The 21295-nt window shown below is 44.0% G+C and overlaps 1 protein-coding gene across 2 annotated transcripts in view; it reads right to left on the reverse strand.

Annotated features, from left to right (window-relative positions):
* Positions 1 to 21295, reverse strand: part of LOC112308147 (ubiquitin carboxyl-terminal hydrolase 7) — a 94914-nt gene that overhangs the window by 1504 nt on the left and 72115 nt on the right. For both annotated transcript variants that reach the window (XM_053929159.2, XM_053929160.2), the window contains exons 9-28: positions 20472 to 20552; positions 20282 to 20372; positions 18061 to 18143; positions 15850 to 15959; positions 14150 to 14306; positions 12972 to 13116; positions 12522 to 12652; positions 11561 to 11695; positions 11017 to 11118; positions 9413 to 9518; positions 6010 to 6102; positions 5854 to 5921; positions 5418 to 5518; positions 4357 to 4510; positions 3687 to 3754; positions 3073 to 3178; positions 2901 to 2978; positions 1726 to 1826; positions 782 to 881; positions 45 to 164 (exon numbers count right to left, since the gene is read on the reverse strand). In XM_053929159.2, coding sequence (XP_053785134.1) covers positions 45 to 164; positions 782 to 881; positions 1726 to 1826; positions 2901 to 2978; positions 3073 to 3178; positions 3687 to 3754; positions 4357 to 4510; positions 5418 to 5518; positions 5854 to 5921; positions 6010 to 6102; positions 9413 to 9518; positions 11017 to 11118; positions 11561 to 11695; positions 12522 to 12652; positions 12972 to 13116; positions 14150 to 14306; positions 15850 to 15959; positions 18061 to 18143; positions 20282 to 20372; positions 20472 to 20552 — 2130 coding nt within the window. The remainder of the gene's footprint in view (positions 1 to 44; positions 165 to 781; positions 882 to 1725; positions 1827 to 2900; positions 2979 to 3072; positions 3179 to 3686; positions 3755 to 4356; positions 4511 to 5417; positions 5519 to 5853; positions 5922 to 6009; positions 6103 to 9412; positions 9519 to 11016; positions 11119 to 11560; positions 11696 to 12521; positions 12653 to 12971; positions 13117 to 14149; positions 14307 to 15849; positions 15960 to 18060; positions 18144 to 20281; positions 20373 to 20471; positions 20553 to 21295) is intronic.

Raw genomic sequence — 21295 nt, forward strand, 5'->3', positions numbered from 1 at the left:
AAGTTTTGATATGGATGCTCAACCTGTTGCCCACAAAACCTCACCTGGTGTATCCTCAGCAAAAACGGGATGCCAAACGTCCCGAACACTTCTTTGTGGAAATGTGCCACTGTGATCAGCATCTCATTTTCCTTATCAATGTCTACCTGGTCCAAAGGTATTTCCTGGGGACACATTTTAAACACAGGTCAGTAAGGCACTCAATGCAGACAAAAGGCCATGTTTTACTTCCAACCTGCTCCTCCAATGAGGAAGTTAGGTCGTATTTTGGCCAAAATGCCACGTTTGGCTCCTGTTAACAAGTAAAGAGGTCGGAGTCAGAATACAGCTAAGTTTTCAGGCAGCAAGTAATGCATCTTCCAGCTACTGTGGAAATTCCAGCCACTCCAGAAACCAGCTGACACCCTGAAGCAGAACAGACCTATCCAGTGGCCAACATTTACAATTACTTTCTAACTACAAATACCACCTGATTCTATTTATAGGAGGTGCCCAGTGTAGTCAAATTCAGTGAAGTAGCAGGTGGTTGCCGGGGGCTGGGGAGGGAAAATGTTAATGGCTATAGAGTGCTCAGTGGGGAACATGAAGATTGTGGCAGTGGATGGAGGTGACGAGTGCTCCACAGCGTGAATGTACTTTATGCCGATGAACTGGATACTTAACGTGGTGAATTGCACGTTATGTATATTTGACCCCAGTTAGACAACTGAACGAGTGGCTGACAGCTGCCCGACCAACCAAGGGCGCAGAACTCTCCCTGGTGGCAAGAAGGGACAGTTACCTCTATTCGAAATGTTCTACTCGTCGCAGGCGATAAACATTCTAATAGTTCATCTTCTTGGTGCACTCCAATAATTTTGTAGCTTACAATTTCTAGCAGCCTGTACAAAACAGGTTAGGGGTGAAAGATAAATCCACGTGAAAAAAAAAAGACTGACAAATACTTTTCTTATTAAAAGCTATCATGAGATGCTTGTCTGCTTTCTTTCCAAAAGATTTGCAATGTCACGAGCAGGCATCCAGGGGAGCAGACCCAACACTGGTCAGGTGGCCCCCTCCAAGCATGTGACTCAATGGGGTAACAGGGACCGTCCCATCCAGACCCGCGAGACTCAGTGAAGCCGGGTCTCCTGGAACTGTGTGGATCTTCCCTCCAGGAGTCCCACACTAGGCAGGACTTGTGTTATTTTTCTCACCCTTAAGAGAATAAAGGTCTCCTCCTTTTAATAATATTAGAGAGAAAACATTCTGGGAGCCAATGGCCGCCAAGGGCTGTTTTGTCCTAAAGCTGACTGTACAGTGACATGCTAAGAAAAGCATCCACCTCTCTGAAACAGGAACTGTTCCTCATCTGTTCCTTCTTCCTACAGCCTGAATGTTGGCTACATGCACCAGTAGTGGCCCAATTTCTCAAATACCAAAACGGCAGCCTTTTCCAGTTTCAGTTATCACTCTACTGGAATCACATTCTTCCTCCACTTGCCTTTTCACCTGAATTACACATTTTTACTATAGGTAGTTACTATCAAGAGACTAGGAAGAAAGGAGGCAAAATGGATTAACTGTGAAATATTTAAAAACTGCTGCAAAAGGCAGGCTAAGGCATGAGTCTGGCAACAATGCACAAGGGTTCTGGCTGTGTTCAATTTCCACTAACACAACTGCAGAGCTGGGGCTGGTACCACCGCTCCTCCCGCCCTCCTTAGGGCTCCAGGAAATACTTGCCTAAGTTTCCCTGATGTCTTCTCCCCAAGCTCTACGGCCTTTTTACATTCTTCTAACAGGTCCCGGACACAGCCGTGCTTGTCCGGATATAGTGTTATTTCCTAAGAAAGGACAAAATGAAAACCAGTGCTTTCAAGAAAACACGATGGGTCTGCTATAGCAAAGCAGTTTTCCTCAAAGGGAGAAGAAAACAGCAATAGGAACCCTCAGCTGCCTCTAGCTCCCCAGCAATTCCTCATTTACATTCCTGATGTAAAACAGGACTGCCTGATATATGACTTCACTCAGACCATCTGCCCAAACCAGGGGCCCACAAAGTACTGAGGGGACGTTAAGAAATGCCACTTTCTGTATACATGAAACCTATATAATTTTATTAATCCGTGTCACCCAATACATTCTATAAAAAAATGAAACAAAATGAACAGAGAAATGCCACTTTACTTTAATGCAAAAAGTTTGCTGTTTCCAGGACAGCTTCTCAGGAAATGATCCCCATGAAAGATCATCTACAAGCCTTTCCAGTTCTCAGGACAGTGACAAGGCCAATCAATCTGGACCACGACCAGAGGTGGGCTTTATAATCTCAGCCTCCTCAGCTCCACACAGGACTCAATGTCTGTGCTAAGTGGCTGAAATTATCTCTCAAAACGGGCAGAGCAAGAAAGGTGAGAGAGACTCGGGATCCGAGCAGAACAGACTTTCTAGAACCACCAGCTAACGTGTGGCTGGGCAGGGCATGTCTTCTGTGCCAACAAGCACGAGGCGCTGCAGTGGCCTATGCTAGTAACGTCCGAGGTGGGTGCCCAGCACAGTCAGTGTCTGAGCCACTTGGAGACCGGCTGCTACACTCATGAGGCCTGAAACGGTTTGAGAAAATACTGCCCTGGGCCAAGCGGCAGTGCAATGACGTGAGATGTGCAAACCAGTAACACAGAGTTCCTGGAGGGTTCAGGCAGATGACAGTGTCATTCCTCCCCCAGGGTTCAGAGGTGGGGGCAGGAGGGGACTGCATCTCACAGCCACACCTCCCCGGGGTCCTCAAACCCTGACCTCAGACCCTCGAACATGCTGTCACTCACTGCGCTTTCATTTTAGTTTTCAGGGTCTGGCCAGGCAAAAACCATGGACAAGCTCCAATGAAAATAAAATTCATACCAGTAAAAAAAACTTACCTCTTCCCTAAATTGGCTGTTTAACCATATACACTTAAAGCTTCGCCTTTTCTCAAAGTCTGTGATTTTCATCTTAAGCTATTGAGAAAAGAAAGGCTTATTTTAGATATGCTTCCACAAAAACCCAAGGCTTCGCTTTATTACCCACAGTTACATTAATTTGGACTCATACCTGCTGATAGTAAAGTTTCTTAGGTTGTCCAGGCTTGAAGAATTGTAGAAGTCTTAAAGTACCTTCATAATTATGTCTAAGAGGATTACCTGGGCCATCCCTATAACTACACAAGAAAACAGCATATAAATAAGTGACTTGTTTATTTGCCTGAAACAAATATCTGTGAGTGAGCAGAAAAGCAAACCACAGGCCTTGCACCTAGACTTGAAATTGGAACCTGGCACAGGGTTCCGCACTAATGCTCCTATTTCCCGAGTCCTTAGTCCCTCTGGCTGTCCCACCTGAGTGCTCTCTGCAATGGTCACCAGCACAGAGAAGTCTGGCTGGGATGACCCCAACTGGACACGGGGTGGGGATGGGGGGAGGGGATGTATTTATTGATGACGTAGCTAAAGTAAGTCTGACTTTAGATGAGGCTGCCAATTAGTTTGACATCTTGGAATAGTGTGGTCAAGGTATGACTGGTGACAATTCTAGATCTGAAACTAAGCAAGAAATGGCATGTCAGGTGATGTGGCCAGCTACTTCTTAAAGTTAGTTCCAAGATGTTGGGATGAACTATGGAAAGCATGTGGTAATAACCAAACACTGAGGGTCTCTGTGAGGCTTACCCTTGAGACTTGAAAAACTGGAGAAACATCGGGTCCGTGTTGAGCCTCTGTGCAACTGTCTTTGCGACCTGAGAGAAGGGAATGGACCAGAATTCACAACTGTTCACATTTAGGGGAATAAACTGAAACTTGCTCATATGCTTCACCATTAAATAGGCACCTCATATTCTTAAAAGAAATGTGATATGAGCAGCCTGAATTGAAATGCCCTAGGAATTTACTATCGAACAGGAATAAAGCATACAACCTCAGGAGTAGCATGTATGATGAAGATAACTTTTAAAGGGATTTTCACCTTAATGGCGAGGTCTACAGATACTTAAATTTTCTCATTAATTTTTTAACGCTTTACACTTGGCATGTTGTAACTGAAGCAAAGGAGCTGTTACCACTGTTGCCTCTGAAACCAAGTGGCGCCAGCATAGAGAAGCTTTTACAGGACAAGAGTGCAGGTGGACATGGTAGTTGGTGTGGGAGGGGAGGCAGAGAAAAGACAGCTTTGGCTTAATGGTGATCTTAGCACCAACCCACTTCAATCAGGAATTTCCTCAGAAATGGGACTAACCCCTTCCCCTGAACCCAATCCACCAGCCTCATCAGCAAGCATTTTTAAGAAGAGCTTGGTCTTCCTGGGGTGGAATCGGAAGGGAGAAGAGCATTTACCAAATACCTGAAAATAATTCATTCTATTGGATAAGGTGACCACAAATCCAGGATCATTAGGGATTGTCTTATCACAGAAGATGACATCAACACGGTGGTAGAGGTCTCTGAAATACTCTTTTGCAGTGGGTAATTCACTGTTATCATTTTCAGGGTCGTCCCTGGGGGGAGAGAAAACAATCTGTAGACTGAATCAAAGCCCAGGCCAGGGGTCTTCATCTCTCAAGCAACACTGACACCAACAGCTGTGGATATAAGCTCAGGGTCATATGTTAGGAGGCCAGGGGTCCTCCCAGCCATCTTTGCAAGACAGAGACAATGAAGGAAGGCAACCACCTACAGAAAGTGTGCTCTGAGCCATACACAGTGCTGCTTCCAGTCCTGGGTCTCAACACAAAAACCGGTGCCCTCTCCTCTACAGACGGGGCAAGGACCCAGGGGAAGGGCGGGCCCACACAGCCGCCCCGTGGCAGAGCCTGCTGCCAATCCAGGAGTCGGCAGGCAGCACTTGCAGGCCAGGCAGCAGGATCGAGTAGTCACTAAGTCCCGAATACTGACTGCCTGGCCCTTACGACAAAAGCGTGCCAGGCCCTGCTCTGGGCCACTGCATTCCCTCACCTGCACACAACCTGTGCCAGGACCACCCTGCTCAGATGCTTCAAGACCAAGGGATAGGCAAGCCCAGGCTGATTTTAGACTAAGACCACAGACCTGCTGGTTTTATAGGCAAGTTTAAATCAATTACCTAAGTAAGTGCATTCTAAGAAATGTCCTAGGTTTGAGGAAGCAATGCAATCTTGCTACTTCCTAAGGACTTTTGCCACCCTGATAACAGTTATCGTGCCCACTGTAGACATTTTTAGGAAATTAGAGCATTAAATAATGAAAATGCTCACCACCCCTAATTCAAAAACCCACAGAGCTCCAACTTCTGTCAGCATTGTGAGGAGCTTCAAACAAAATGTTCCTCCGGGTCTAGACACAATTTTGTTTCCTGCTACAGGAGGACTCAAGATAAAAACTTCTGACGTTAGTATAAAGTGATAAAGTCCTTAAAAAAATACGTACTTCTGAAATACTATAATATCACCATCCATTAGTTCATCGAGGGCTTTATCAAGGGATACATCATAGTCCTGAATTCTCTCCGTTAAATTCGGTTTAACTTCCTAGAGTAAAGAAATGAACTAGTTAACAAATGCAACATTTGTATATTTAACATGGCCATATACTGTATGTATTTTCTCTACATCCCATTCTATCAGCCCTGTATTTTAATAAGTTAAAATGCTAATGGCAAGTAGTAATGCCCATACAGATGGAACCATCACTGATCGATCCTCAATTGGTAAAAATCACAAATCTACAAAGGTGACTCTCAACCCGAGGTCACCTTAGCTGTAGACATCACACATGACAAATTCAGGGCTAGCAAAACAGGCAACAAAATCCCTCTCCAAACCACTAACAATAGGCTGATTATGGAAAAATAAACCATCCAAACCTCATAGAGGATAAGGCTAGTATCTTGGGCAAATCCTGCTCTGTCACACATAACCGGGAGCAAGTCACCTAGGGGAAAGAAAAGAAAAGAATCCAAAGCTGTAACACACCAGGGCTTTAGCAGAATCAACTCAGAAGGTGAGTGCAGTAAACTTACGGATTTTACAGGATATCGGTGTGTAGATGTGCCCACAGTAATTCAAGCTCCGTGTTTTGGGATCATACATCTTCAAAAATAACATCACATCATCTACAAGGTTCAAAAACAGCTTTTGTTAGGATCTTAACACTCAGTACAGTTAAAACATCAGTAATAGTGGACTTAGTAAGCCACTGAAATGTCAGCTTACTGCACCTAAAATTACTGTGTCAGCTGAGGCCTGGGGCTGCAGCACCACTCCCAATATCAAAGCCCTGGGAAACACTCCGTGGGACGCAGGGAGGGTGAGATGAGGGGCAGTGAATTTAGGAGTCCTCGGTTCAGGACCTGGTACTAACTAGATGGTTGGCTGTCGTCATGGCAATATATGTCAAGTTGCAATTCTTCCCTAAACAAGTGACCACATATGAAGCAATACTAATAGAATCTTATAGTAAACTTTCACCCATCTGTGCCTGATTTTTTTTGTGGTAAGATTTTTATTTGTTTGTTTTAAAACATGCATTTTACTTATTTTTTGATATATTTATTGATTATGCTATTACAGTTGTCCCATTTCCACCCCCCCTCACTCCACTCCATCCTGCCCACGCCCTCCCTCCCACATTCCACCCCTATAGTTCATGTCCATGGGTCATACTTATAAGTTCTTTGGCTTCTACATTTCCTACACTATTCTTACCCTCCCCCTGTCTATTTTCCACCTATCATCTATGCTACTTATTCTCTGTACCTTCCCCCCCTCTCCCCCTCCCACTCCCCTATTGACAACCCTCCATGTAATCTCCATCTCTATGGTTCTCTTCCTGTTCTAGTTGTTTGCCTAGTTTGCTCTTGTTTTTGTTTTAGGTGTGGTCGTTAATAACTGTGAGTTTTCTGTCATTTTTACTGTTCCTATTTTTCATCTTCTTTTTCTTAGATAAGTCCCTTTAACATTTCATATAATAATGGCTTGGTGATGATGAACTCCTTTAACTTGACCTTATCTGAGAAGCACTTTATCTTCCCTTCCATTCCAAATGATAGCTTTGCTGGATACAGTAATCTTGGATGTAGGTCCTTGCCTTTCATGACTTGGAATACTTCTTGCCAGTCCCTTCTTGACTGTAAGGTCTCTTTGGAGAAATCAGCTGACGGTATTATGGGAACCCCTTTGTAGGTAACTGTGTCCTTTTCTCTTGCTGCTTCTAAGATTCTCTCCTTCTCTTTCATCTTGGCTAATGTAATGCTGATGTGCCTTGGTGTGTTCCTCCTTGGGTCCAACTTCTTTGGGACTCTCTGAGCTTCCTGGACTTCCTGGAAGTCTATTTCCTTTGCCAGATTAGGGAAGTTCTCCATTATTTGTTCAAATAAGTTTTCAATGTTTTGTTCTTCCTCTTCTCCTTCTGGAACCCCTATAAATCAGATGTTGGAACGTTTCAAGATGTCCTGGAGGTTCCTAAGCCTCTCCTCATTTCCGAAATCTTGTTTCTTCATTCTTTTCTGGTTGGATGTTTCTTTCTTCCTTCTGGTCCACACCATTGATTTGAGTCCCAGTTTCCTTCACATCACTATTGGTTCCCTGTACATTTTCCTTTGTTTCTCTTAGCATAGCCTTCATTTTTTCATCTAGTTTTCAAACAAATTCAACCAATTCTGTGAGCATCTTAATAACCAGTGTTTTGAACTGTGCATCCGATAGGTTGGCTATATCTTCCTCGCTTAGTTGTAATTTTTCTGGAGCTTTGAAGTGTACTGTCATTTGGTCCATTTTTTTTTTTTTTTTTTTTTGTCTTGGAGCATCTGTTTCTTAAAGGAGCGGAGCCTTAGGTGTTCCTGGGGGCGGGGTAACGCTGGTTGCTGCACTGTGACATTGTACATGGGGGAGGGGCCAAGAGGGAGCAATGGCGCCCGCTCCATTCTCCACCGGATTTCAGCCACTCCCTCCGCTACCCACAATCAAATTAGGCCCCTCTGGTGCTGGTTCCCAAGTGGGTGGGCTTGTGCACACTCTAGGCCCCTGTGGGTCCCTCCAACAACCTCTCCTGTGAGGCTGAGAGTTTCTCCTGCTGCCGCCCCAACCCCCACGGGCGTTTTCAATCAGAGGTTTGAGGCTTTATTTCCCTGCGCTGGAGCCCTGGGTTGCGAGGTCTGTTTTGCTCCCCACCATTCCTCCTGGTTTATCTGTGTGCGAATGTGGGGACGTGGGGTGCTACCCGTTGCTCTGCCTGCCCCGTTCTCCGCCACTCTGAGTCCGGGCCTCTTGGTTTATCTGTGTGCAAATGTGGGGCCGCAGGGTCTGCCAGTGGTCAGACTGCCTGCCCCGTTCATCCCACACTCCGCCAGTCTCGGTTCCGCCACGGCAAAGCGAGTCCTCTCCGCCCTGGTGCCCGTCTCCACCCCTCCTACCGGTCTGGATGTATGTTTCTTTTTTATCTACTTGGTGTCGGACTTCCTTGCCGTTCGATTTCCTGTCAGTTCTGGTTGTGCAAGGAGGCGCAGTGTGTCTACCTACGCCGCCATATTGGTTCTCTAAAACATCTGGTGGTAAGATTTTTTTTTTTTCAGTCAGAGGGGAAGGGAAGGAGAAAGACAGGGAGGAACATCGATCTGCTTCTTCACATTCCTCCCACCCAGGCATATGCTCTGAACAGGAATCAAACCAGCCACAATTCAGTTTACAGTCTGCCAGTCAACCACTGCGCAACCATCCTGGGCTCACCCCCATACACATCCTGTGTGGCCACTTTCATGCTACAATGGCAGGCAGAAAACACATGGCCCACAATGAGTGGCATACAGTTCCCTCTTAAATTGGGGATTAGGGAAACCCTCTCAAGGACTTGAATATCTGTATGTAATTTTGAGTCCCCCCAAATTTAATGTTCTACTGTTGATCAGAAACCTAATGGATAATGTAATTGATCTTATACTACATTCTTCCAATGAAGCCAGAGAAAAGGTTATTAAGAAAATCATAGGGAAGAAAAAATACAGTACTAATTTGTAAAAATCCGTGTATACACAGGCACCTACAGTTTCAAGACCATGTTATTGAAGAGTCAACCATATTTACTATCTGGCCCTGGAGAGAAAAACTTTGCAACCCTTGCTGTATATAACCTGCCCGATATATACAAGACCGATATGATCAGCAGACCATGAGAGCCAAGATGAAAGATGGAGCATGATGACTCAATAAGGCTACCGTCTCCTCTTTTCCCAGGACACTACAACCCATGGTCAGTCCTACTTCACTTCATCAAGAAGCCTAGACAACAACAAAGGTGTAATGAGCAATTCTGGAATTAACGAGATTGCTTTGCAAGGGAACAATGCTTAACCCTGTGTGAGTAGAACAATGGCCCAGGAATCCACCTCTAGTGCTCTGAAGGTGGTCGAGTGTTTGGTGGGCACTTACGATCTTTATCAAACTTGGGTAATGTTGTTCCAGCAGCAGCCAGTTCCGGATCAACTGTTTCCAGGAATATTGTCCAAGGGTTTTCATTACCACTGAGTTCAATCATCTAGTTCCAAAAGAGATGCCAATTTCAGGAAATTTGCATGGTGAAGGGAAGAGCGAAAATCCATACTCATGTACTGAAGAAAATGTATCTCACTGGACAAAAAGGGAGACAGGCTGCTTGCTGTGCCAACAGCAGAGTACACTGCATGTGCAAGTGAACAACACTTACTGTTTTAGTCTGGTACTAACATAAGAAAAGACACATAGACCAATGGAACAGAACAGAGAGCCCAGAAATAAACCCAAGTCTCTATGGTTAATTAATACTCAACAAAGGGGGCAGAAGCATAAAATGAAGTAAAACTAGCCTCTTCAACAAGTGGTGTTGGGAGATCTGGACAACTATATGCAAAAAATGAAACTCGACCACCAACTTATACCATATACAAAAATAAACTCAAGATGGATTAAATACTTATAATAATTAACTTGTGACAACATAAAGGTCCTCGAGAAGAACATAGGGAGGAAAATCTCAGATATTCCACACAGCAATATTTTCACCAATATGTCCCCTAGAGCAATAACTACATGGGACTTCATCAAAATAAAAAGTTTCTGCATGGCTAAAGAAAATAGCAGTAAAATGAAAAGAGAACCAACTATATGGGAAAATATACTGGCAAATGATACCTCAGACAAGGGATTGATCTCTAAAATATATAAAGAACTCACACAACTCCATTCCAGAAAGACAAACAACCCAATTGAAAAATGGGCAAAGGATCTGAACAGACACTTCTCCAAGATGGACATACAGAGGGTCCAGAGACATATGAAAGGATGCTTAGCATCAACAGTCATCAGAGAGATGCAAATTAAAACCACAGTGATGTACCACTTCACACTGATCAGAATATCCATCATAACTAAATCAACGAACAAGTGCTGGCGAGGTCGTGGAGAAAAAGGGAACCCTAGTACACTGTGGGTAGGAATGCAGACCGGTGCAGCCACTGTGGAAAAGAGTATGGAATTTCCTCAGAAAACTAAAAATGGAACTCCCTTTTGACCTGGCAATTCCACTGCTGGGATTATATCCTAAGAATCCTAAAACACCAATTCAAAAGAACCTATGTACCCCAAATGTTCACAGCAGCACAATTTACAATAGCCAAGTGTTGGAAGCAACCTAAGTGCCCATCAGTAAATGAGTAGATGAAAAAACTGTGGTACATTTACACAAAGGAATTCTACGCAGCAGAGAGAAAGAAAGGAGCTCCTACCCTTTGTGACAGCATGGATGGAACTGGAGAGCATTACGCAAAGTGAAATAAGCCAGGTGGTGAGGGACAAATACCACATGATCTCACTTATAAGTGGAACCTAATCAACAAAACAAACAAGCAAGCAAAATATAACCAGAGACATTGAAATAATGAACAAACTGACAGTAACCAGAGGGGGTAGAAGGGGGAGTGGAGACAACTGTATTTGAATAACCTTAAAAAAAAAAAAAAAAAAAAAAAAAAAGAGAGGGAGAGAAAAATAACACTTACTGTTTTATTGCCATCTGCCTCATTATCTAACATTACTGGTCGTTTGGTTCCATTGTTCCTGGCTTGTATTGGACATAATCGAATCTGATCTTGTGGAAATCCCTGGCAAAAAAAAAGTTTAAACTTAATTAAGACAAAATCAATTCATATTTTAATTCTGTACCAATGTAATCATCCTTCAAGAAAAAAAATCTTATTACAGTTCTCCCTACTGATTTAGGTAACAGTGAACTGCCTTCAGGGTCACTAGTATTTCAAGACTCAAGTGCCCATTTTACAAAAAGAAAAAAATGGAGACAAGCATAGTAAAGAGAAGATTCACATTCACATTGAACTTCTTTCACTGCATATTCAGCTGAAGGGTTAGGTCACAGGGCAGTCACAGGCATGACCGAGATGCAGATGAGCTCCACTCGCTTCCTCACTTTCAGGCAGTGACTAGACAGAACACCTACCCCAAAAGGTACCATCTTGTCCAGTTATAAAGAAGGAGGGTGCAACTTGGAAGTCAAAAGCAACCATCGGCAGAGCAACTGGCACTCACCATGGTCTGAGAGAGGTTCTGGACAAATTCAGCAAGCGAAGAGTTTTTCAATACTTTGAACACAGTGTACTTCACTTTTTCTTCATCGTACATATCATTGCCTTGGTGTCCACAAAACTGGTCCTCTGCGACTATCTGAAAACATGCACAAGTACAGAACAATTGACATACAAAATAACATAAGACGGTGATGATCAAGAGGAAGTTAAAACAGTAAAATGCTAAAAAAAAACAACTAGTCTTGCTTCCAAGAGCCTTCTTCAAAAGACCCAAGGAGAAAAGTTTCAAAACAACTAAGAACTAAATCAAAGTATGTATTTAAAGAACACAAAAACCTCCATGTTCATGGAGTCAATCTTACTCATCTGTAAGAGTTAGCTAGAAATCCATCTGTATAGTGACCACCAAATACTAAAAAGATAGGATGCACAATGCACCTTTTCCCAGGTAACTAACTTGTTAAGAGGATGCTTCTTGGTTTCCTAATATCGCAACTGAGCCATGAACCAAGACCATCTGGAAATTCACCACCCTGTTGGAGTTCTCCTGCATTCTCCATCCTGTGTGTCAGGCTTTTGCATAGCCTGGTGTGCCACCTGCACACACCCCGTCAGGGCTGTGCTCAGCCTCTGGACGCTAACTAACTCTTCCTTCTCGTGCACCCTCACATTGAGGCCTTCACCCTTCTGTACCCCTCTGCACTTCCTGTAAATACTCTCATGTGGTGGTCCAAGTACTTCTCACATGTTAGTCCTTACCCTGAACTGGACTGTACATTCCACTTGGTCAGGGAACTGACCTGTGCAGTCACTCAGTTAGAAATGCTCAAGGGGCTGCCCAGAGCAATCCCTGATCCCTCAGCAATAAGCCGATGTTCTTGCCAGCACTTGGAGCCATGTAGCTCACAGCAGGCCTCCCCGGAGCCCCAACCACCACAGGCTCACGGGAGACTGAAGCTGACCTGCACTTGCATGTACAGATGGGCTTCCTGCCGCTCCTTCCGCTTCTGGGCCTCGATCCTTTTCTCTTCTTGTAATCGTTCCACCAGCTGCTGAGGAATATCATGGTCGGTGACAGCTTGTAACACCTCACCTGCAGGACAAATGCACCTTCGTTCACTTCTGTCAGGTTCTACTTTCCCCTTCTTAAAAGGTCCCAAGTTTACATCATCATTCATATAGCAATCTAGTACAGTGAAATTACTCGGTGCCATGAGTCCACATCACAGCCCACAAGCCCAACCCATCCTGCTTCTAGATGTTGTGACTAAGGCAAAATAAGTACAACATGTGCTGGGACAGGAGACACACCTTTGGTCCCCTGTAACGTGGCCAACAACGCCACGGCAGTGATTCACGGTACAACTACGGAGCTCGCAACAGTGTGGAGCACAACAGACACCCCTACTCACTCAGCTTGGACTCCCTGATATAAACCAACATGTATGCGTTCGTGCAGTGCCGGACAGAGAGGTCGTCGTCATGACCCCCATAATTGTGCTCGATTGCTTCTTCTTTCGTACACCTGGACACCACGTCGTCGTCAAATTTACACCACTGGACAGGAGGACAATGAGACATCAGTGAGGGAAAGCGCTTAGAGAAGCACACAAACTCTCAGGCAGTTTCCCTACAACAGATCGTCTAATGCTGTCATGAACCAGACTCTGCCTCAGGCATCCCTCTGGGAAAACTCAACTGTCCCTCTGCTATCCTCCGTCTCTGTTCTGGGGAATTGCTAATATTCAACCGCAGGCCATTTCTATAATCTGCTCGGCCCATTTGCTACTTAGGTTCAATCTACTGATACTACAACCTTTTACAGAATCAAGAAAGCAATACAGAATGCACCTAACTCAGCTAGAAAAGTACAAATGTTTCTGCTGTGGTTAATACAATTAAATGGGACATTTTATCCCAACTCATGACATATTATCACAGCAAGTAAGGGCCTGAGTAAAAAATGAGTCAGAACCCACACGTAGTTATTCTTCAATCTCTCACTGTGGATTGAGGCCTTTTGGAACTCAACCTCACAGTAAAAGAGTCATACAAGTCTGCTGCTCTGGGGTTCTCTGAGCATGAGCTAGGCAGGCTCCACCTTTGCTGTGTTCCTCAATGGCCCTATGCTCCTGGGCACAGGCCCAGAGAACCTCACCTGCCCCCTTGGTGAAGATTATGTGATGACATCCACGTGAACCAGGAAGAGATGGGGCATTACCATGTGGACAATGGGGCTTGTGGAATGTCACGCAACTGATGCTGTCTCCCCTGCCCCAGCCACAGATTATTACTCTGCTTTGGTAAGTGGAAAATAAGTGCCTCATATTAGATGGGAAGGGATTCTAAGTGGTCCAATATTCCATAACAACAGAGAGACACATAAAAGTATAAACACTAAATTACCATTCACCTTTACAGTATCAGCAATTAATACATATCAGAACACACAGTTACATCACAGGCTATCAAGGAACCCTTCGCTAACTAGGCCATAAGGCAGATTCAGGAAAATGCTGGGGCTGAGCATCTGTGTAAATCCCCCAGATGAGAGCATCATATCCTACTCCGCCCCCTGCCCAGCACTTACTTTGCCATCCCCTTTGGGGTTTAGATAAACCACATAATGTCCACCATGATTATCTCCACTGTGAACCAGGACGGCATGAAGAATATAATTTGCAGGGTCCTTAGGATCTGTTTTTTGCAAAAATTCATCAAGTGGTAACTGTTCAGGAAACTCAAACCTATTAAAAAAACATTTTAAAAGAAATCCAGGTTTCATTTACACATAAAATATTTCATCTTTAGGCTTTATGTGTTCCTAGACCTTCTAATTTACTGTTTCATCTGTATTTGGAAAGGGAAGAATGCATTTGACTTGGGAGGACCGATTAACTACTTCTGAGGCAGCTCCTACTGGTTAGAATAAACTCTGTTTATATGCCAGAACAAAATTTGAAGCTAGATAGGAGAAAAATACCTATAAAGCACTGAGATACTAAATAGAATTTTAAATTCAAGGCTACGACACAATAATCTTGGGAAAAATGTACACTGACTTTTCTGGGGTTTAAAGAATTCCATGTGTGTGTTAATGAATGATTCTGATAGGGCACAACTGAGACCATTAAGGATGTCCTGCATGTCTGAGAAATGTGGAAAAATCAAATTGGAGAAGGAAGACATGTAAGAAAGAAAGAACTATGTGATTTCTATAGATTTCCTGGACTCTATTATTTTTAAATAACTGGCTCCACAAGAATTCTAATTACATGGTAATGGGGAGCACTGTCAGAAGAAAGCAGGAAATAAGGTGGGCAGGTGTGGACCAAGGTGGAGCATGCGCACTGACCCTGACGGGGCAGCTCCTGAGCAAGCCAGCCCACTATGGGAATTCAGGCCCAGTGTCCCCCAATGTTCTGAACTCCCAAAGTATGCCAGAAATTTGGACTTTCATGTGAAATGATGGAATTTGGAAATGTTGGCAACTAGTTCCAACAAAAATAAAAGAAAACCAAGGTAAGGACCCAACAAAACACACCAGCAGGGTGGACTCAGCCTTCAGGCTGTGTCTGTGGGGTCTAGGGGAGATGATTCCTTAGAAAGTCCACAGTAAACGGCAACAATGGATAAGAAAGACCCAGCTAGCAGCAAGTAAGTGGGTTGGGTTATATTTCCCCTTCAAGTCTGAAGGATGACTGCCCAATCTCTATCCTGTACAAAGTTGGTACTCAAACTAATCAGGATAAATATTCTATATTCTAAACCAGAAAATTAGTGTATAATATTATCCTTGTGTTTAGTATTTTAAGAATCTAGAAGACACGCTGAGTAGGCACACACACACCTACTTCAGCATTCCTGAAAGCTGCACTACATTCTACAAGTCAACACCAACTGAGATGTTAGAAACTACTGGAGAATTCTGTTGAAACAAGTGCAATAATATCAATTTCCAATTCTGAGGTGACATCTACACTCTGGTGATGGCAAAGTCCCTGGAGCAGAAAGCACCCTCTCCTCACAGACTTCAGTAGCCATAGTGCAGAGGGGCTGGGGTTCTTTGAAAGATACAAAGAAGCAGCCTCAGAATTAAAAAATTGTCCCTGTCAATTATAGTTCTTGGACAGCAAGGTAGAAGGAAAACCTAAATAAACAAGAGATGAGACCCAATCTGTATGTGAGTGTGTGGGTATATATTTATAAAACTAAACAAACCACTAAGATTAACCCACTAAAAATCCAAGTGAGGATTAATCTCAACTTCCACACCCCACTCCAGATTACCTATCATTGATCTTGATATTTTGGTCCGTTTGAGGGTCATACATAAATCTCATCAGCTGTAGATGTAAAACTGGTGGCAATGTTAGGAACTTCACACCTTTCTCTGCTTCCTGCACATTGAGAAAAAGAAATGCAAATTTAGTCCACCACTACTTATTTCTTGAAGCGATGAAAGCAACAGCGTTTCTGTAAGACCCAAACATGTTGGGGATTTCTGGTGGGAAGAGGCAGTGTTTAGGCATCATCTAAGGTGCCTTTGCAACATTGTTTACACCCGTACTTACTGCTACTAGAATAATGCTGCAACAGCTTGTGAGAGATTCCCCCTTTGGATTTTGTTCTGTCTTGGTATCTCGCCATAGGGGAATGGCTAAGTAAATGAAAGCTTGGTCATTTTCTGGTGTATTATGTAGTCATTAAACATGGAAGAATGTGAGGAACACAGTGGGGGAAAAAAAGAACACTACATGGAAAAACAGAAGACTGGTTACCATTATGTGATATTAGGTGTTTTGTGGAACACCTAGACAGAATAAGTACTGATGAACAGTCATGTACTTATTGTTTTGTGGAACACCTAGACAGAGTAAGTACTGATGAACAGTCATCGGGAGGACTCTAAGTAGCCAGCTTCCTTTCCCTGCACCTTCATGTCTACACTTAAGCACACACATTGTGGAGCACGCACTCAGTGCTTACCGTTCACACTTCTACAGAATGTCATGAGTATCAGCAAGACCCTCTTACCACCAACACAGCCTTTCCCCAGTTACTTACTGCCAGCATCTGGGCTACAGGACACCCCCAGCTTCCACACTTGGCTTCTCTGGATAGAACTGTCACTCTACAGCTCTCACACCTGTCTCCTTCTCTGCTCCACCTCAGCCTACTCTTTTTCCCTCACTAAGATAAGCCTCTGCCAAACTCAGCCACCACCAGGCCATCAGCGACCCTGATCAGGTATATTTCCAACCCAGACCTTCCCTCTGCACAGTAAACCTTTAGCCAATACCTGCTAGAGAATGTCCCCCTGGAGGAACCAGTGTCTGTGACAAGGCAAACCTATGTGGCAACGTTCTACCATGCACACCTGCACATTTAAAAGGACAGGGTATCTGGAAGGAAAAACACAATTCCTAGGAACCTACTACCACACAAGGGAATGGCATGGTTTCAATACGCCCTGAAAGAATAATACAAGAATTCTGTTTCTCCACCCTTGTCCACTGAGACTATGACTCTGAAATATGCATTGCTTGCCCAGACCCCAAATATGCAGCGTGGATAAAGACAATTCTTCTGAGTTAACACAAGTGTCTCCTAGCACATCCAGGTGCATGTTTACCAAGTGACTTTCTGATATGCAACTGGGTGCCCTAAGTGGCCTCATCAGCAGAGCAAGACCAGGGCTGTGGCCCACAGCAAAATGGCACCGTGAGTTATAAATGAGCAGGCTTGGTAAACACAGCATGATCTGAAAAACTGTGAATCAGTTGAGCCTAAGCGTCAAGGTTATGAGGCTGCAACAGAGATCCTGGAGGGCCAGCCCGGTGACGGTGCTGCTGACCCACCCACCAGCCTGACTGGCAGCCAGGAACCGGCCACAGTCCCTGTCCCTCGACCTGATGCTCACTGCTCTGCCAGAAGCCCAGAGTTCCTCAAGGGCGATGTGGAAAACCAGCGGGGATACCAAGTGTCATGGAACGAATAACAGAAAATGCACTCCTCATTGCAGAAGTCATGATCCTCAGAAAACTGTTAACTCCATCACACAAAAGAGCAAAACAACATCAGCCAATACCGGACTCCACGTGACTAACAAATTCTGCTTATGAGCAGCGGATACTGAGAGAACCCCGGGCACTGACACCAGTAAGGGGAGAAACAGAATAATGGACGAAATGGAAAAACGTCTTCAAACGCAGGGACTGAACTTCAGTGTGCTAGGTGACAGCTCTACCTCTGATGAACAAGCTCTACTTCCATTCCCTGCTGGCGCCTTCCTTACCCCCTTCCCATTCTATCATACCAGCGACACACCCAGAGTTCTCTGAAATAAAAGGTCCACTCTAGGAAATAAAATCCTTTGAGCTCTAGATACCAGCACAATAGGGAAAGATACCAGGAAATTGTTAGTTCACAAGTAAGCAAAAAATTTCAGGTGGAAGTGAAAAGCTACACCAGGACACTGGCACAAAATTCCCAGATTACCTGCAAGCCATGCTCCCCGGCGTCATATTTGTTGTCACCGTCTAGTTGTTCTACTGCCACATAATCCACAAAGGATTCAAATACTTTAAAGAGAGAAAGAGAAAGGTCAGCTGAGGTTATCAGTAAGCTTTGATTATAATAAAGCCAACAAGTACATTTAGGAACGCCAGGGAAGGGAATCTCAGTAACTGGCCTTGAGCAGTAAACTCTCAACCTCCAACACAGACCAGTTAAATGTGCCCTTAACACTTCACTAATCCAGCCAAGGCGTAATCTCTAAGGAGATTGATATGGTTTCCTAAAGGTCTTACAAATGGTAACAGACAGTAAATAAATAGAAAAGATTAAAAAATAACACGCAAGAGAGTATCTTATGATTTCAGGGCAGGGGTTCTTAGGACACAAAAAGCGAAGACGGATATACTGGAGATCACTAAAACTATCAGATTCTGTGAAACAAATGGCAACATTAGAAGAGTGAAAAGGTAAACACAGGGTGATCTCAGTCTGGGGGGATGATCTCAGCAACTGCACCCAGACTAGCGACCAGAGCACAGGAAGAGCTCCTGCTGTAGTGGTGACAGAAGAACAGGAACTGGCCTATTCTCCTGCACTGAACAAGCGAAACACTGAACTCCATGGAAAACAACAGGGTTCGTGCTCTGGACCACAGGCAGTGAAAACGGTGATCCCAGAGACAGCCTGTCAAGTGTTCCGGCTACTGTGCAGTTTCCAGGCCACAGCCCAGCAAAGAGAAACCCAAACGGGGCCCAGAGCGTCCCAGAGAGATCGAGGGGCCCAAGGCAGCTCCCATCTGTAGGACAGAGTACCCAAGAACAGAAAGCTGCATAAGAAGAGAGCTCCAGTGACTTGCAGAGGGTTCTCCTGCAGCCTTCCGTGAGTGCTAATCACAATACTCAGTACAGTGAGGAAATCACCTGGGGCTGGAGAAAGAACCACCACAAGGATCGGGGGAACAGTCCCCGCACTCCACCAGCCTGGGACTAGTCAGTATTTCCTCCCACCATCGTGGAAAAGCCTCATAAGTCAGGCACCTCAGGCTCAAAACTCAGAAAGCCGTTGCCTCAGTTATGGGGACAAATTAGCTCTCAACTAAAAACCGTTGTGCTCCCACAAACTGTTATAAATTCCCAGACAAACGTTACAAAGCAAGCCTTGAAAAATACACATCATGCCAAGTAACTTAGTTGTGCCCCAGAACAAAGGTTAAGAATATTCAACACCCAACAAGATCACAGTCACAATGGCTGGCATCCAATAACACATTACCAGACACACAACGAGGCTGGAAAATACAGCCCGTGGTAAAGACAAAGGTGACTCAACAGAAGCAGACCCAGAAATCACAGAGGTGACAGAATTCGTAGACGAGGACATTAAGTTATAATTAACTGTATTCCATTATGTTCAGACAGTACCCAAACTGCCAATAAACATATGAAAAGGTGACCACCTCATGATCAGAGAAGTGTAAATGAAAACAAGATAGCGCCACACTCCCACCAAAACGTCCAGTCTGATAACCGAAAGCTCTCACACACTGCTGGGCAGGAGGGCTGGGTGAAGCTGATAAGCCACTGTGGGAAACCTCCTGGCTTTATCTATTAAGTTGAAGATGTGTGTCCCCTGGGAGCCAGCAATCCCTCTCACCCTACATGCAAATATATGTGCACCAGAAAGAGAAAAAACCAAGGTAGACAGGGGGCTCATGCCTACAGCCTCACACTAAAAACAGTCCATGTATCTCTCAAGAAAAGCTGATCCCAAAACTCTTGCAGTATATTCCCAAAGTGAAATACTATAACCAATAAAAAAGACCAAATTATTGTTACTCAAAACATAGGTGAAATTCCACAGACATAATGCTGAGCAAAGTAAATGAGAAAGACACTATATCCTATGTAAATATTTTCCACATGTAAATATAAGCTACAACAGGACGTTAGAAACCCAAACAGCGGTTTCCTCTGAGGAGGAGGTAGTGACTGGGAAGGACCGAGGCAGGGCTGCGTGTGTCAGCCAACTTCTGTTTCTTGACTTGGCTCTCCACTCTGTGGCTCACTCTGTGAGCTGTACACTCATCATTTGGCAGTTTTCTCTCTATGCTCAAGTTTAATCAAAAGCACTTGTGTGAGTAAAGCATTAAACCACAACAGAAATGATCAGAAGGTCAGCAGGCCACTGTGTGCACACAACTTACTGTTTTTCTTTCCTTTTATGCTCAGCTGGATATCATAATAATCTTCTCTTCTATCAGATCGATAGTCCACCTCTTTACACTGGATATAGGACTGCAAACGAGGGAAAGATGGCACAAGTATTATTAGTCAGCAAAATGCGCACGTTTCAAAATCTTTTAAAATTATCCTTTTAAAGTGATAATCACATACCACCATTTTGCCTCTGAATAATTTAGGTATGGTGCCTTCTACACATGTGCCTTTCATCTTATTTTCCACATTGTCAAGCAACTGGAAGAGAAAGTTTGGGCTTTAAGAGAATGTTATGCTTAATCAATACACAGTAATTTGCAATGTGACTAGGAAATTGCAATGGTCCAAGACATTCTAAGACTATAAATAGTATGACCTTTGGCATGCAATTATCAAAAACATACAAAATCTTCTTTCTTGGTTGGATAGTTACAAAAACATCTACATGCAACAGTTGAGATTAACCCTCTAAACAGCCTTCGGAATGAATTAGTAATCTGTAGTGCCTTTAGAAGCATTTTTTATATTCATTTTACCTCTGTGGAAAAGCATGTAAATTGAGCACTAAACTTAACTCGTATTGGTCCACACCAAGAGATTAATGAGGTTGAGCCTGTCAACAGGATTGACTGGTTTGTCCATGGATATTTAATGAACTGGATTCAATCCAGCTAGTGCTGCAAAAAAGAAAACACACCTTGCCCAGCCAATCACCTTGAATAGCCATTTCATGTTGTGTGCGTGTTTGTGCATCTTTCATCACAACTGAAAAGATGGGAATTCGCTAGTGACTGCAGCTGGTTAGGGGGAGAGTCACTCACACAGAGGTCTGCCTCAACCAGAACTTCTGTGCAAAGAAGGGGTCTGGATGCTGCAGGGTAATAACAGAAGTCATCCTTGCAAACTGAAGCAGGGGAGTCAAACAGCTACTAGAGCCAATAACAACTCAAGTAGAAATTCCCATTAACACATTATCCTACTACAATATTTAAATTCAAGTT

This window comes from Desmodus rotundus, chromosome 1, assembly GCF_022682495.2.
Source record: "Desmodus rotundus isolate HL8 chromosome 1, HLdesRot8A.1, whole genome shotgun sequence".
Classification (NCBI taxonomy): Eukaryota; Metazoa; Chordata; class Mammalia; order Chiroptera; family Phyllostomidae; genus Desmodus; species Desmodus rotundus.